This window comes from Chaetodon trifascialis, chromosome 6 (assembly GCF_039877785.1).
Source record: "Chaetodon trifascialis isolate fChaTrf1 chromosome 6, fChaTrf1.hap1, whole genome shotgun sequence".
NCBI classification, from domain to species: domain Eukaryota; kingdom Metazoa; phylum Chordata; class Actinopteri; order Chaetodontiformes; family Chaetodontidae; genus Chaetodon; species Chaetodon trifascialis.
Window position 1 is genome coordinate 8,840,908 of NC_092061.1, and position 16,903 is coordinate 8,857,810.

The following is a 16,903-nucleotide window of genomic DNA, read 5'->3' on the forward strand; positions in this document are numbered from 1 at the left end:
AGCTCAATATACACAAAAATAATGTTCTTTAAAAAACTGACATGGGATGGCTACCAAAAATCAATCAACAGGTAGGGCTCCGTGGGTTCCCGGGGCGAAAATGTTAAACAAGTGAAAGGCTGTCAGAAGCTGATCATTACTGCGCACTGCGATCAATGACTGTAATATTGACTGTGCGTGTGCGTGTTTGCTGCCTAAAACACTTAATCGCCTATCCTACATCCGCCTCCTTATCTCTGGTTTGGGATCAGCCGCCAAACCGCATGTCAAATGTTTAGGAATGTTTAGATAACAACGTCACGTGGTGCAGGTCTGAATCATAGACTTAAATTGATAGAGCGGCCATTTCCATTCAAGTCCACGCTTCATGAATGGCCAGGTTAGCAGCCGCCCCCTCCCATTATTACTGCCATAAACTATTTGGCACTGTCGTTGAGGAAAGCATTGTAGATTTGGTGACAGTACTATCAGATTATATGGAGGCCATGTAAGGAATTTCCCTTCTATCCAGCCCAGCTCTGTGCTCTGAATCCTCTGCAGTCTGCATCAGCAAAGTGTCTTGGCATCACTTCTCGTCCTTCCTTCGGTGTCCATTCCGCCGTCATGTGAAAGGGTACACGGTGGTCTCTCTCGCCCTAGACCGGACCCTCCTCCGTCGAGCTCACTCGTCAGTGCGACGTCCACGCTCAGGTAGTCCTGGTGGGGTAGAGTCCCTGTCCCCGCTGTCCCCGGTTTATCCTGCGCCCTTCGGCGTGCGGCGGAGCGGAGGATGAGCGAGCAAGGGAAGGGCTCGGCATCCGCCTCTGCCGCGGCCCCGGCACCAGGGTCGGATACTTACAAAGGCTGGCTTTTTAAATGGACCAACTATTTGAAAGGGTACCAGCGGCGATGGTTTGTCCTCAGCAATGGCCTGCTGTCATATTACAGGTAAATTCTGCAGACGCACTGTGCAAGATTTCTCCAAATAAGCGTCTTTCTCCGACCTGAGCGCACAGCTCGTCGTACGGTATTTCTGTGTCAGCGCATCCCGACAGCTGGCTGCCTCAGCTGGCTAGCAGCAGGCTAAAGCTAGCTGTCAAATGGACACAGTCAGCTGTCTGTTTACTTCATGCTGACAGTGACAGACACGTTGACATTTGACTACGACTGACTGTATGTTGCGGAAAGGCACCGACACAGACAGACATACACACAGCAGCAACAGCGGAAAGATTTCTAACTCAGTAAAGTGTCAGAAATGTGGCCACTGTCGGCACCGACGTTAGCTAGCAAACTAAGCTAGCCCGCTAGCCTTCGGTGAGCTCATGACAGTTGAAGATTCAGCTGACCCCTCCTCACGGACACAAACACGACTACTTGTCTTTAAACGTGTAGTCAATAAAGCCGGCGTCCTTATTATTTTTTGTGTCAATGTCACTGTTTCAACTTTTTCTTCTACATGAACGTCATTATCATTTTTATACAATTAATTCACGTATTGCATTAGCTAACGACTGTGAGCCAAGCGACTCAGTTTGATCACTGTAAGGAGATGCGCTGCAGGAGATGGTCACTGTCATTATCATCCTGTCTTCACTTTGATTACGCAGATGCTAGCTGGGAGCTAACGTTAGCCGTACAATAGCCTAACACCTGTGGCTCAGGTGCCTCTTGCTAGGGAGTCATGTTTCCACAGGTATGTGTGTGGAGGCACAAGGTGGAAACAATGAATGGATCATAAAGCGTGTCAGCCCGCTGGGTGACACATATTTCCAGCACTTTACACACTCAGTTTGCTCCAGCACAGCAGGTGAATTACCTGTCACATGGTCTAGTCTGAGAAAGTTCAGTCTTGACCTTGGGGACAGTATGTGTGATAAAATGGTCTTAACTCTGACCTCCAGTGTCTGGCACTGTCAGAGCTTTCACCTGAGCCAGCTTCATTTGCTGATTAAGACAGTGAGATGTGGTAAAGAGCTCTGCAAAAGTGGACCTCTGAGACCATTGTGATCACGTTGTCACACAAGAGCTTGATAGTTTTCATTGTTTTTATTGCTTGGTTCTTGCATGTCTGACCAGCTGGCTTGCAATCACTCGAGTGCTTTTGTCAACAAACTCTGCTGTATCGTCTTCTAGGTCACACTGCCCTTGGTGCAATAATCAGACTTAGCTATTTAAACTTAATATTGATTGCCAAAGTGTCTGTATGGCCCAGATTATAAATTCATGAACAGACGCAGCATTTAGACCTTTTGTGCTACGGGATGGGTATGAAGAAATTAATGATGCCACACACGTAAGCCCTGAACTACGAGTGTATATGCTTGAACCACATAAAAGGAAAGATTGAGTATTTGTTGCAACAGTTGTGCACCCGGTCTGACCCAGTTTTCCTAATTAAATGCTTCACATCAGAAGACGCACCCACTGGAGTTAACCTTCCTCTGCTTACAGTACTATTAGCCGGAGCTGTGACTGTGAAGTTTAAATGCCTTCACAAATCAGATATGATTAAAAAAATCCTTCTAACTTCTAGCTTCTTCTAACGTGTCAATGCAAGCTTTATTGCTTGCAGTAATAAAATAATTATTGCGACACAAAGCTGATCCCTGTTGGATAATTGTCTTTTCAAATGTCGTCTTCTACTGGGAGGTTAGATCACAAAATCGGCTGTGAAGCCGGAAGGGATTCGCTGCCTCATTTAGAGGCTCTTCAGCAGCATGAGCTCTTGGTATGGAGGTTTAAGACTGAATCCTCTGTGACTGTGAGGCAACATTTTGACTCACAATGCTCCCCCGCAGCTCCAGCAGTCATAAATGCACTCTTCAAAAATATAAATTCATAGATTTGATAGAAAAAACACATTTAGAGCTTATTTTATCCCATACTATGAAGTCCAGTGCCACCTTTCCTCAAGCAGCCTGTTTGCCTTTTGTTGTCACCACTGTTATTTGACACACAGGTTTGATAGCCAAAGCCATACTCCTGGTGGTGAAAGGGAAGATGCCTGTTGCCTTTACCCTCTATTAATAGTCCATTATGTTGTAAGGTGACTGCTGTCCCTGAAGTAAAGGTAGCCCGTCGACATCTGAGCGCAGAGGCAGTGAAGCGCGTGAGCTGTCCCTTCTACTGATGTCTTCCTGGCAGACCACATTGTGTGTGTCTGACTTCAGGCTTTGTGTGCCTCCGTCTCTGCCTTCTCTGGCCGACTATCTGCACTTCTATTGTGAGTGTAGTAAAAGAGAAATAGTCAGACAAATGTGACAACATGCTAATTAAAGTGTCTTCACTGCATGTCAAGTGATAATTGTGCTGCGTCTCAGATGTGCACTTTCTGCAGAGCATTTTTGTTCTTGTCCTACAATTATTAGATGCATACATAGAGAAGTTTGCCAGTTTTAAGTTGCGCTATTATACCAGCACTCACTATTTTAATAGCACTGAAGTTGCCGCTGTTACACTAATGTTGATTTTCCAGAGCACTCCACCCAAAAAGCAAATAAAAACAAACAAAAAAAAAAAAACTCGGCACACAGACACGAACATCTGTTCAGACTTTATTAATTTCCTGCCGTATACTATGACAAAACCTCTGCATCCTTCAGCAAAACCACAGGCAATGGGTGAGACTAGCCATGTCTGTACAATATGATTTGATGGATGGATATTTCCTAATAGATTATAAACTCTATCATAGGAGGATGCGCTTTAAAGCTCAAACCAATCTCACCACACAAACTTAGACCAGCACGCATTGATCAGTCGTTTGATTTTCAGTGTTCAATATTTGTTTCAGTTCATATTTAAATCAATAGTGACTGACTGCCAATTAGAGGTCTAGCCAATAACCTGAGGGATCACTTTCAATCCCAAAGCCTGCTGTTGTCAAAGCAAAGGCTTAGTAGTCTAACTTGTAGCTGAGAAGCCAAAAGGCCCGAGGAGGACCATACCAGTGCTTTGACTCTGTGGACAGACTGACACACTCAGCACTTGTGCCTTGTTAAACTGAGTTTTATAGAGATTCAACATTGCACTTGTTATTGATCACTTTTGGCTCTGACACTGCAAGGATGGCTGTCTTTTATTCCTCATCAGCGTTGTGTCTTTTTTACTTTAAATCACAGAAACAGCCTTGCTGCGCCATTCTTGCCATGCGAGAGGATATTTGTTCTCCCTCTCTCACTGAGCGTCTTTCGTTTTTAATTTCTTAATTGACTTTTGCTCCTAGCTTTAATACTCTCAGCATTACATGCTCACCTCTTAAAGTACATCTGGCTTGGTGCTTTAGGGAAGATTACAGGGCATTAAAGCGCTGAGTGCTATTGGAGCTTAGATATCAGTGAATCTGGCCTTGTCTTTCATGGTAAAGTAGGCCCGCCACGTTTCCTTCTCAGCTGTAGGAGGGTAACTAGATAGTATCAATTTAAGTGCTCAGTGGGGGTTTGACACCATTTGTCTTGCTTTGGAGAGGCCAGGTTATGTTGTTGCTGCTGGCACGCTCAGCTCCTGGGTGCAGGGAGGCGTGGAGTGAGAGTGGTGAGCTGGCCAACCTTGGGCCCAGCTTGAAGGTAGAGCCTGGCCTGAACCATGTTTGCAAGTCTGGCATGTCAGCAGAGTGGCTGGAGCAAGAAATGTGGAGGCTGTGATCTCATCTTGTTAATGGTCTCGTTGGTCTTAGCACTAGGCTACTGTGTGTGTGCGTGCGTATAATTGTTTGTGTGTGTTTGCCTGTCCGGGTGGTCTTCATGTTTTGTTTTTTTTTTCCTGCGAAGGTGAGAGCAGCAGCGTGACGTTAAAGAGAGCAGGGAGTCCGACCGCATTCCCTCCACTTCATTGTTTCAGTCTTCCAGCAGGTCATGTCATGCTATCCATGTTGCCGTATCATTGCTTTGGTTTCCTTGTCTTTTGTTTCCTTTCTGTCTTCAGCACGACACGTTCACCAGCGTTTCTCTGGCTCTCTTCCTCCATGTCTTGTGATATTTCAGCCCCCAGCCACAAAAGCTACATTCTTATGCTCTGGGTACTGTGTCCTATTTCCTCTGCCTGTCTGTGTTTGTCTCCTCATGCTTATGGCCATCTCTTCTGTGTTGTTCACTGGTTGTTGTTCTGTCATTACATGCTCCAGATCGGTGGATTTGTGTTTTATGAGGATGTGTGCGCAGGGGACTGACAGGTAAAGCATTGCAATTCTCTCCTGGCTCAGCGCAACATGCAGGATCCTCTCTCATGCTCTCAGCTGCCCCAACTCACCTTCGCCCCCTCCCCTATAGTGTCTTAATGCCCCTGTAGCTCTTATCTCTCTTTCCCAGCTTTTGTAGTTTCCTTGACTGTGTAATTTCATGGCCTTTGCATGGCCTCGCCTCCCCACAGGGCAGAAGCGATCAGCGGGGATCTCATCTTACTCATCAGCCGCACATTCACTTTGTTGACCCACTTACAGCCAGGACTCTGCAGCTGAGCTCGGCTGGGCTCGGCTGGAAACTGGGCTGTTCAGCATCCCTGCCCGCTTACCACACGGCTTCGCATGGCCCCCAGTGCGGTCTTGTCTGCACAACTGATGTGCACAGAGCGCCAGCAGAAGAGCGGTACACTGAAACGCTTGTTCTGGATTGGCATGATAACAAGACTTGACTTCAGCCAGCAGAAGCAGTGTGAGGGAAACTGGCTGGCAGATCTTATAAATATACTTCAACCTCTGACTTAATAAGGCAGCAATCACCTTGTCAGTGTGGACTGAAAGTGGAGCTGCTGTAGAGCTTGGGGCTGCTGAGAGGCAGCTGCTCGTGGCAGTGAGGGCTCACTGAGGATGGATGAATGGACGTTTGCACCCACAGACAAATACAGACGCATCCACATGATTGCATGGCTGCATGCTTTAAAGTGGCTGTTTCCAAGAGTATGGCTGGCCAGTCATGTGACACTGAGGGTTAAGGATATGTTTGTTTAAACAGCCACCACGGCATGTGATTTCACTGATTAGTCGCTGCTCTCCGGTCGAGGGTGTTAATCAGCAAAATCAGCTGCCTGTGGCTGCAGTGAAGACCTGCATACGCTTAGCTCTCTGAGGGCCATGATGGTCCATCCCTGCAGCTTAGCTTGTCTAACCATGACAGAATGATAGCCAGCCAGCTTTCCACTACTTGGTTGTAAACACAGCGTTGTGCTTGAATTTTCTGTCTGTCAGTCATTCTGTTATTTGTTGCAGTAAATCCATTTTAACAAGGACCTTATTGAAAGACTTGTCATGATGTAGAATAACATAATTAGACTACTTAATAAATCCTACAGTATTTTTTCTGTTTGGGATGAGATACACCAGCATTAACATTTCTGCTGCAGTTGTGCACACCGTCAGGCCATGCAGCCATTGTTTTATTGGAAGACTTTTTTGCAAACGCACAGTCTGTACATTTAGCTTGCACAGTACGTATATGTACAACACTCTCTCTTGCCTTTGCTCTTTGTCCTAATCTCTTGCTCTGCTGCTTTGGCTCTCTCCCCCTCACTATCGCTCTCTCTTTTTTTTTTTTGCCACCTCTCACACTCTGTTCTCTCATTGTTCGCGCCGTTATTCATTGTTTGGTTTTGTTCACGACAGAAGCTTGGAGCTAGACAATGGCCTTGTTATCTCGACTACTGTGGCCCACTGAACGTGCAACAGTTGGTCTTAGTGGAGGCTACACAGAATACCCACAATTCAGCACACTCACAGCGGGGCAGGCAGGTCACGCTGAGTGAATTAGGAGTTCAAACTGTCCCATTTTTTTAATGTTAATGCACATTTAGGTTTTATGAATGGATGAGTGCGCTTCAGAGAAGATGTGTGTTAAGTGAATTAACCAAATATTTCAACTGCTGCTTGGCTCTCAGTGAATCCTTGTATAATCTGTCATTCCTCTGTCCCTCCTTGCCTCCCTGCTTGTGCTTACTGGCCGTATGAATGTCAATTGTACTATCTGACCTGCCGTACTTTAGGTGATGACAAATGAGGTCCTTTACCAGTGTCTTCAGCTCTGTCTTGTGTCTGCTTCTCTGTCTCTCTCTCTCTCACTGTCTGTCTCTTTTTCTGCCTGGTACTCTGTTGCAGGACGCAGGCAGAGATGGCCCATACGTGTCGTGGAACAATCAACTTGGCCACGGCGCACATCGACACAGAGGACGCCTGCAACATCGTCCTGAGCAGCGGTGGCCGCACTTACCACCTAAAGGCTAGCACAGAAGTAGAGCGGCAGAGATGGGTCACAGCACTGGAGTTGGCCAAAGCGAAAGCCATCCGCATGATGAATGATCAGTCCGGTAAGAGCAGCTGAAGCAAGCAGCTACTTATGTGGAAAGTTTAAGCTGCATGGCACTGCTTTTTATAGTCTTAAGTACAAGCTGTAAGAGCATAATACACCCATGAGGCACTGATGCAAGTCATTAATGGTCAGAATTTCAGAATTTAACCTTGATAAATAAAGGCTGGGTCGATACAGTCTTGGGTAAACATACAAGAGTGTGTATTTACTTTGTTAGTTCAGTTATTAAGGTGTGTTTAGCACTGTATCAGCATGTTCAGCATGGCCCTCAGTCTAGCCTAGATATTTGATTTTGCAGTGTGCCCTGGCGTTTCATATTCAGCACAGCTGGTGTTTCAGCTCTTGCCTTTCTTCTTTAATGAAATTCAGATCCCGGTCTGAGCCAGGAGAGGGCAGCCCCGTCTGCTCAGTCAAGTTGGAAAGCAAACTGGAGTATGCTAATAGTGCCGTGAAAACTGGGCTTGCATTCAGCGTCCTCCTGACAACAAAACACTCTCCTTTCCAAGGGGACATATTCTTGTATGGTTGCATTAAGTGGTACTGGTCAAAGGCTGTGGGAAAAGCCCGGGAGGACCGTTTTTCTTCCCATTTCACCCTGGCATCATCCCAAAGCCTCTCAGCCCCAGTCCTTTACAGACAGGATCTACAGAGACTGTGATAGGCTATATATTCCTCTGGCCTCTATTTGAAAGTCACATCACCAAATATAGACTGGGGGAGAATGTGAGTGCTTTTTAGCTCGCCACTTCCAGTAAGCAGGAGAGAAATGGAGGTATTTTTGTGTTTGGAAAAGGTTAGGCTTTCGAACAACCCATGTATTTGATATATACGTTTGTGTGATTGTTTGTCTGCAGCATGGTCTGGTGTCTAGTTCGCCTTCAGTGGGCTGATGTTCTTCTTCAGTCAGCCGACCACAATCTGATGTTCTTTCTCACATATTGTCGGGCAGAGAGTTGAATTTGACACCACTGTTCCCTCCTGGACCTATTCTACGATCCAGTGAAGCAATGCAGGAATTAGCCAGAAAAAAGAAAAAGCGTACTGTGTGTGTTTGAAGTGCAGAGGTGGAGCAACCTTTCCTGATGCACAACCTGTTCTTAGACCAAATATGATACGAAGCAATTATAAGCTAATGCTATGAAAATGAAGCAGTTATCAAAGGGGTTTTGGCCAGACAGCCTTTCAGCCACTGACTCAACGGTTCTTCTTTTCATCCCCCTCTTCTGAGCAAACTGCTGACATTAAATACATGAAATCACACACCTGCTTCTGTGTATGCAAGATGCTGCTCAGTGAGTCTGCTGACATTTGGCTCACTGTGATTTTAACACTGTTTGGAGGCTCTTTAACTGTTTGCTGGACACTTTGTTTTAAAAGCAAAACTTTAAATCTCTAGTGATTATTGAATTAGTGCCATGATTGCCTTGCCGTGCATTAGACGTTTATTATATGAAGCAGTAAATTGTTTGTACTTTGTTCAAGCTTTTGACTCAGTAACTGCTTTAAAGCTTAGAGGAAGAATCGGTCTGTGTTTTCGTGTTTCCTTTCACAGTTAATCTATCCGTGGGAGGAGGATTTAAGAGAATATGAGAAAATGGACATTGTGTGAGTGTCTATAGAAACTGCTACTGAGAGTAATGCTTCAGTGCCACCGTGAATGACTATATATACTGTTATCATTTAATTTTGCCATCAGGCAGAGGATCTCATTGTCTGTTTGAGGTGTTAGACAAACATGGATCAGTGACAGGCTGCCTACAGTCATTGACCTGCGCCCCCCCGCCCGCCAGTGGAACAAAGAGCTCATATCGATTTCCTCAGTAGAGCACAATGTAAACCTCTGCCACATCAGGTGTGTCAATAGAGAAGTTGAGATCCTTGACATGGTTGATTGTTTCATGACCATCTCTGATTGTGCTTTAATCTTAGCCTGAGAAGAATTGAAAAAAAAAACAAAACTAAAAAGGTCTCCATTTGTCTGTGAGCCATGAGATTCTTTTCTATGTACCACTGACCTGAACCCCACATCACTTACTTGAATGTCTCATTAGTACTTCTGTCACATCTGCTGCCTTTTCTGTTTGTAAGCCTTCTCTTGTAAATAGCCTGTCCTGCCATGAATGCATCTTGTGCTAGTTTAGCCTCCGACTGGATTTCTAACATCTCTCTCGAGCTTCTGCTGGCAGTCTGCAACTCTACCTTCAGCAGGTGGCAGTGTTTCCCCTCACATCCACATGACCTCTCCCGTGGGTTCGACTGCTTTGTTTTTGCCGCTGCTTGTGAAAGTGGGATCACAGCCCGTTGAATCACTTGTTCCAGTCATGGCTCCTACTTAAATCTAACACAAGTGAAAATGTGCTGCTTAGATGGTGAATTTTTAGAGCTGGAAAGATTTAGTGGGAAAATTGACTTCATCGATGCTGGAAGCAGTCGTCCAGTCAGTGGTTTCTGTGGGTCTAGCTGAGTTCAGACAGATCCAGCTGAGGTAGGCAGGAGGGTAGCAGGAGCAGATCCACAGTAGAGGCTCTCCTCCTGCACCTGACCCCACTGTGCCCAGCATGCAAGCTGAGGAGCATCTAATGAGTTCTCCAACAACAGTTCATTGATCTGCATCAGCGTTTGATCAGTAAGTCGATCAGACAGTCCTTGCGTGACGTTTCACTTGAGCTGGCTCTGGTTACTCTGGTGCGTGAGTAAACTTGTATTTCCTACAGATATTTAAATGATCCTCTTGATTGTGTTGTTTTCCTCTGGTTCTCCTGTATTTTTCTCTCTTATTTCACATTCCAGCTGCTGTTCTGCCCTTTACAGTAAAAGGTAGTGCTCTGTCCGTGGTCCTGAAACAGTGTGAGGACTAATTATGGCTGCCTCCTTAAACAAGCTGCATTTGTCATTTTTCTCACCCCTCCTCCTTTCTCTCCTCATCTCTTGGTGTCGACTGTCTCCTTGTTTTCTCTTTCTCCTCCATTCGCTCCAGCGCTCGCTCTTCCTCTCCCCTCAGTCACCCTCTCAGTCGTTGTCTGGTTTTCCCACCCCCTCCCGCTCTCTCCCTCTCCTCCTCTCTCTCAGTAAGCTGTGTACTCTGCTTTTCATCCAGCTGGGTTTTAGTCCTGAATGGAATGACCTTCTGCTTTCGCCGCTCGTTTCTTTTGCTTAAAACATTACTATTGTCCTGCAAAGTCTTTGGGAAAGGACAGTTTTCTCCCGTAAGTATGCAGCTTTTCCTCCATTTATGTTCGGGAATGTGTGTGTTGCACACATGTGCATGTGGTTATGATGATTAGATGCAGCTGTGTAGAAATGTTGTAGCCTATATTGCAGTATACTGGTGAATACTGGCTGACTTGTAGTTCATTTGTAGTCATTTCAATTGTTAGACAGAGTCTGTGTACAGTAGACACATAAATGATGAGAGCTAATTCAGAACAAACTCCTCTTTGAAACTGTAAAACATTGCAGAATTGTCAAATAAGTATGTGTAAAAAGGCTTTTTCCATCACTGAACTGAATACTCTGATGAAGAATTACTTTCGTACATTTTCCCTTTGTGAGGGGGATGGATCCCTCTGGGCAGGGCAGGACACTCAGGTTGTAGGACTGAGTGTGAGCTCTGTTCCTTTTATTACACCAGTCGACACGGCAGTAAATTAAGACAGGAAATGTGCTCTGGAACAGTTGCATCCTTTCCACAAAATGAATGCATCAGTAAATTCATGACTCTCAGGATGATTTTAATGATGTACTAATTAAGTGACAAATGTTTTCTGATGTCAGAGATGTAAAATGAAGTCACTCTCTAGCCTAGAAAATATTCACACCTGCCATATTAATCTAAATGTTGTGTTTTATCTACTTTCTGAGCCCGTGAAAGGGTGTTATGCAATGACAGATGGTACGCTTGTCATTCTCATCAATTAGTTCTGCAGCCTCTGTCTATCAAATCGCTTGTCCTTGTTTGTCTTGGATGTAAAAGCGTGTGCCGGCAGAGGTTGATTTGCTGGATCGGCTCAGACAAGGGAGATGGAGACAAAGAGATCAGAGTCAGATTCAGGCTTGTAACATAACAAACATCCCTGCCAGATGAAGCCAGGCTCTTCACAGAGATCGCAAACACTGTGGCTGTCCAAGTAGTCCACCTGCCAAAAATCATCCCCTGGGTGCTTTTCTGACTCCTTTATTTCTCATGTTTTTCAGCCATATTTAACTTATTTCTCCCCTTTCTGTCTTAAACGTGTTGTGAATGTAACAGCCAAGTGTCCCTGTGAGATCAAACCTTGGCTGTCTCATAATGGACTCGACCTTTCTGAACTCCCTCCATAAACTGTGCGTCCCACCCACCGCTGCTGGCTGTGCCGACACATCGATGTTGGAGTTTCATGCCACCCGCTTCCTCTCCCACTGGTCTGAAGTGCTCTTTGAAACTCCATTGTGTGTGTTGTCTAAATATTCACCTCGTCTCTCTATATCCTTGTCTTCATATATTTTTGTCATTCTATTTTGAAACCACACAGAGCAAACTGAGCCTTTTGAGCCAAAGTATGCTGAATGGATGCTGTCTGGAGATAATAGAGATAAGACTTTCCACTTATCTTATCATACTAAGACAGCTTTCCTGGGTCCTCTGCTGAGGTCAAATCACAAAGCAGCGCATATGTTGTGGTTTCTGCATGTTTGAGAACCCACTTCCTGCTTTTACGCTGCAGAAGTGGTTTGAGAGGTTTTGATGGATGTTTTTTTTCTCTGTGAGAGAGCAAACAACAAGCGTCCATTGCATTTCATACTCAACTTCAAATGTTTTTGGATGTTAAACACAGGAGAACTTTTTAATGGTAGCAACGTAAGTCCTGCAAGCTGTCATTTTGGCACGAGTGTCTTTCGCTGTTTTTAATTTCTACGTCTTAAGTTTTTGAGGATGAAGCCATCTTTGATGTTATAGCTCTTGTTCTCATCTGTTGTGGAAAAGGCGTTGTTTACCTGTTTATACTGGACTGTCATGGTCCACACACTGCCTGTGCTTTTTGAGAGTATGACATGAAGGCATCAGAGCACTGGCAGCCCTCAGCTGTATTTCACAAAATTCAGGTTGATCGGACCAAAACTAGGAGAATAGTCGCAACTGACTGGAATTACCCTTTAAAGAGGGGCCACATGTCTGGGGAGAGAATATTATAATATGTTTTCCTCTCTGCTTGATTATGAACTCTGTGTGTGTCTTCATATGATTTTGTGTGTGGGAGTTTAAGCTTGATAATTATGTTTGAATATTGTGCTTGAATTAGTCTTGCCTTTTGTCTCTTACATGGGTGTTTTGGCATGAGACCGTTGTTAGCTCACTTTAATGGATGTAGAATTTCCGTTATTCATGACTCCATGTAGTCAATGGACGGTGCAGTTGAGGCACTGCATTGTTAAATAATGCACACTCCATTCCAGTATTCTTCTGCTGTCCTTTGTTGTACTGGGATTTGTCTGCTCTGCATGGCTCAAGTGTGTCCAATGACCTGCTGTATGCTGCATGAAACCTGAATTCATTAGTAAGCTCACATTGTGTCCCAGCCGACAGCCACATTTTCTCTCTGTCGCTCATTCTGGAGCTTTTCTGCGTTATCAGCAAGATGAGAACATGAGAGTGCTAACACATGCAGGTCATTGAGATATGAAATAGTTAAACATTGTGCATGGCGGTCAACCAGGACAACAGTGGTTCGGTCTTCAGATTTTCCATTTTCCTCCTTTTTCATCTTCTTTGTGGGTTTCTCTGTTGCGACACCTCTTTTTCACTGTAGTTCTTTTTGCCAACTTCAGCTCATTTTCCCCCAGCACTGCAGTCTGACTTGGTGAGCTGAGTATTGTTTTGTTGTGAGAGATGAATACTGTATATTTTTTCAGTGAAGTATTCCTTTTATCCAGGCTCTTGATTCAATACAGAAAACATGATGACAGATGAGTATGGTGTAATATTAGAAGCTACAGGTGCACGGCGTGATGCTGTTTGTGGTCTGGCTGGTGGCTTACTGGTTGACTAACTGGAGATGAAAATATTTTAAAAGTATCAGGAAAGAGAGGAAAAGGAAAACATGTTTTCTACTTATTTTTCTGTGCTTGCAGTTGTTTTCATGCCATTATTTACTTTCATTTAATTCTTGTTTGTGTTTTTTCTGTTGTCTTAAAAACTATAATTACCACCTCATGGTTGTTTGCCCCCACCAACCAGTCAAGTCGCAGTTCATCCATGTCTGTCTTTTAAGGAATTTAATTAAAGTGTGTGTATTGGTGAAATCTAAGTCATCATTATATTGACATGAATGAAGCCAAGTAAATAATGAGAAACATGCTGTGTTCACTTAGATACTATTTTTCCCGAGCAGTACAGAGGACTGATAGAGAGCCTCATCACATGGTGCAACTACAATAACCCGAAGCTAAATATCAGCAAAACCAACAAGCTTGTGGAGGACTACAGTGCTTCTAATATGGATGTTGCTGCAAAGAAGCTACAAATTGTAAAACGAGGATACTTCACACTTATCTTCATTAATTTGAACACCTCTTTAGGCTGTGGTGTAGGCCCACAGCTACAACACTTCAGAAATACACGTCAACACTCCTCATCCTTACATTTAGACCGGAGAGTCAGATTCTGTTGTCTGCAAGCTAAACGTGTTTGCTAGTTTATCTCCTACCTTAAATGGAGATATTCCACACAGCCACTTCTTAGTTTTAATGCTTTGAAACGTAATGTTAATCTAACCCCATACAGGAAAATATAAAGGTATCTGCTTGAGGTCTGAATCTTAACGAGACTTCAGGTCTCACGATGTGATAATGACTCACACTGGCACAGAAACAAGTCTTCCACAGCAGCTTTGCTACAGTGTTTGGAAAGTGGAGAGTCCTGACCTAAAGCCTATTAAACTGTACATGCAAGACATCCCACAAATATTACTGAGCTGAAACTATTCTTTAATGACCAAATGTTCATACTGCCGCTCTGGTCAGCAGCCATGGAAACATTTGGTTGAGGTTATTGCTCCTAAGGGTGATTCATCACTTGTTCAATGCAAGATTCACATACTTTTGTAACTTAAGTAGTCTTTTTTCAGTACATAAAAAGTACTATTTACTCTAATTGTTACTGTTGAACGTTTATGAATCATGAAAAGTCCCTGCAGAAATCAAGGCAATTCTGACGAGTCTGTGTGTCTCAGGAGTTCATGGTATGTGGGACATTATGTTGACATGATGGCACATTTTTAGACATGGTGATAGAGGATCATACCTCATCAACTATGGAGTAGATACCTGATTACATTTTGTAGCATCTGTATTTGCAGTACCATTACTTCCACATGTTTCAAGACACATGCAAGGATATTTTTTAAGACCCCCCAAACATCAAAATTTTAAAGGGCACAGCTCACAGAGGTGCCTACTGTGCCAACACCAACAGCTGCCATGCACAGATGCTACCTGGACTTGAGTTTATTTGTCAGTGATGACTAAGTGCACGCAGGGCTGGATGATTCATTGCCCCAGTGTATAGAGAGTCAGCTGTAATTGTGTGAGGCATTGATATGAAGTGTTGTGTCTGCTTGTTATCACTAAATCATCAAGTCGATGCATGGTTTCTCCACTACCAGGGTGCAGGCTGATGCAGTGAGCAGTTAATGTTAAGTCTTACATTTGTGGTTAATTAAAGATCTTCCACCTCCTTTGGATTAGCAGGTTATTATCGCCACAGGAGGAGTGTCAGTTCATTAGGAGCCCTCACTTTCAGCCTTGTCTTTCACTGCAGTTTTAGTTTTTAGGTGCTACAGGTTGTCTTCTGTTGCCTCAGTGACAGTGAAGGCAGCACAGTGTCCACCATGATACCATCATTTGGCATGGATCAATAACATTTATATGTTTACTGATGCCAGAATTGACACATCATAACGTTTTAAATGGTCTCACACCCAGAATGTGACTTCTAAAAAGTAATTTTCCTCTTAAAATGAGCTCTTTCCCATGGTGAAACAGTTGTCTTGACCTGAGCTGTTCAAACTGGTTTTAATGAGCTTGTTTGTGTGTTCAGGCCGTCGGGAGTGTTTGGGTTCCCAGATCTTCATGCAGTAATTGGCTTAATGAGACTGTAACTTGTGCTCTTTAAACACCCTCTTTAGTTTGTCTTTCAGTTGATTTGTCCTTCAGCTGTTTCTCCTTCAGTAAATAAACATGGAAATGGGGGGTTGAATTTCTGCTAAACTTTGAGATTTCATGTGGAGCAAGTTAGATTACTCTCCACAGTCCAGAGCATTTTTTTTTAATCTTCATCCCCCTCATGGAGATAACAGATAATTGGAGTATTTAGAAATGATGGTGAAGTATTTGTTTTTCAACTTTTAAACTGAAAATAAATAAATAAATAAATAAATAAATAAATAAATAAATAAATAAATAAATAAATAAATAAATAAATAAATAAAAATAAAATAAAGTACATGTACTGTATGTATATATGTGTTGGTATCTTAAAGCATTGACTATGTATACTGTATTGTTATGTGCATGTTACTCAAAAATTATGTGATTTAGTAGTTTACAATGTAAAATCAAATCCTGTAGCATGAGCAAATATTAACTTTTAAAGAATATATTTCCGTTCTATTAACAGGCTGTTCAGCACCACAGGGGATTCAAACTCATAACAGTGGCTGAATTTATCTGTTTAATCCAGAGATAATACTGATAATAATTAAACTCATTTATATAGTTTTGCATTGAGATTAATAAATAAAAAAGGACGAACAGACGAAGCAATTTAAAAAGATACCCAAAAGATGTTCAAGCTGTTGATGAAATGAGCAGCTACGTCACCTGAAGTCTGCCGTTTTCATCAGTCGAGCTCGTCCTCTTTGCATGGTTAAACTCAACTGTACCGACAAAAAGAAATGATGAAGGTCAAGTATGAAATTAATTGAGGTTTCATGCTTCAGCGCCCCCTCCAACATGCCCCTGGACATTTAGGGGATGTTATTTATTTACAGTCCAACAGTCTACCCCTGTCAGCACTTCCCTCACCTCACTTACAGTCCTCAGCGGCCGTGCTCTGTTACCTGTTTTTGCTGTCATCAGGTATTTTACAGGATCACTTCAACACAGATGTTACAGTAGACGAGCGCCATGTGATGCTGTAGCAGTGTCTTCAATCAAGGCAGGGACTGATCTAACCTGCACGGCTGTTTTTGTGCCTCCTGTTACACATGAAAGAAGGAATTGCTGTTGCATCATGGAGCAGTCACAGCCTTTGCTTTTCTTGAAATCAGGGTCCACATATATATTCACAGCGTTGCTTATACATGTAAGATGTTTCAGTGTAAAAATAGATTTGGGATTAGAGCGGCTGCCTTCCACATCCAGTGGTCTCCTGGCCAACTGAAGGACGCTGCTTATTATCAATAACACCCTAAAGAGTGTGTGCTCGTATTGATGGCCATGGATTTATTGTGATTTCTAATTTTCCCCCAGAGACCACGTTTACAAAGCTAAGTTTTTCATTACTGGAGGTAATTACAACCAGAGCTATGCTCTTTGATAACAGCCATGGTCAGAAACCAATTCAGACACACTTAAGATCACTGACAGCA

General features: G+C 43.5%; 1 protein-coding gene across 4 annotated transcripts in view; it reads left to right on the top strand.

The window, feature by feature from the left end:
- Positions 1 to 354: 354 nt before the first annotated feature.
- The window catches only part of osbp2b (oxysterol binding protein 2b), a 44,792-nt gene continuing 28,243 nt past the window's right edge, over positions 355 to 16,903 (top strand). For all 4 annotated transcript variants that reach the window (XM_070964507.1, XM_070964508.1, XM_070964505.1 and 1 more), the window contains exons 1-2: positions 355 to 927; positions 7,067 to 7,275. In XM_070964507.1, the coding sequence (XP_070820608.1) occupies positions 770 to 927; positions 7,067 to 7,275 (367 nt within the window). In that variant the 5' untranslated portion in view covers positions 355 to 769. The remainder of the gene's footprint in view (positions 928 to 7,066; positions 7,276 to 16,903) is intronic.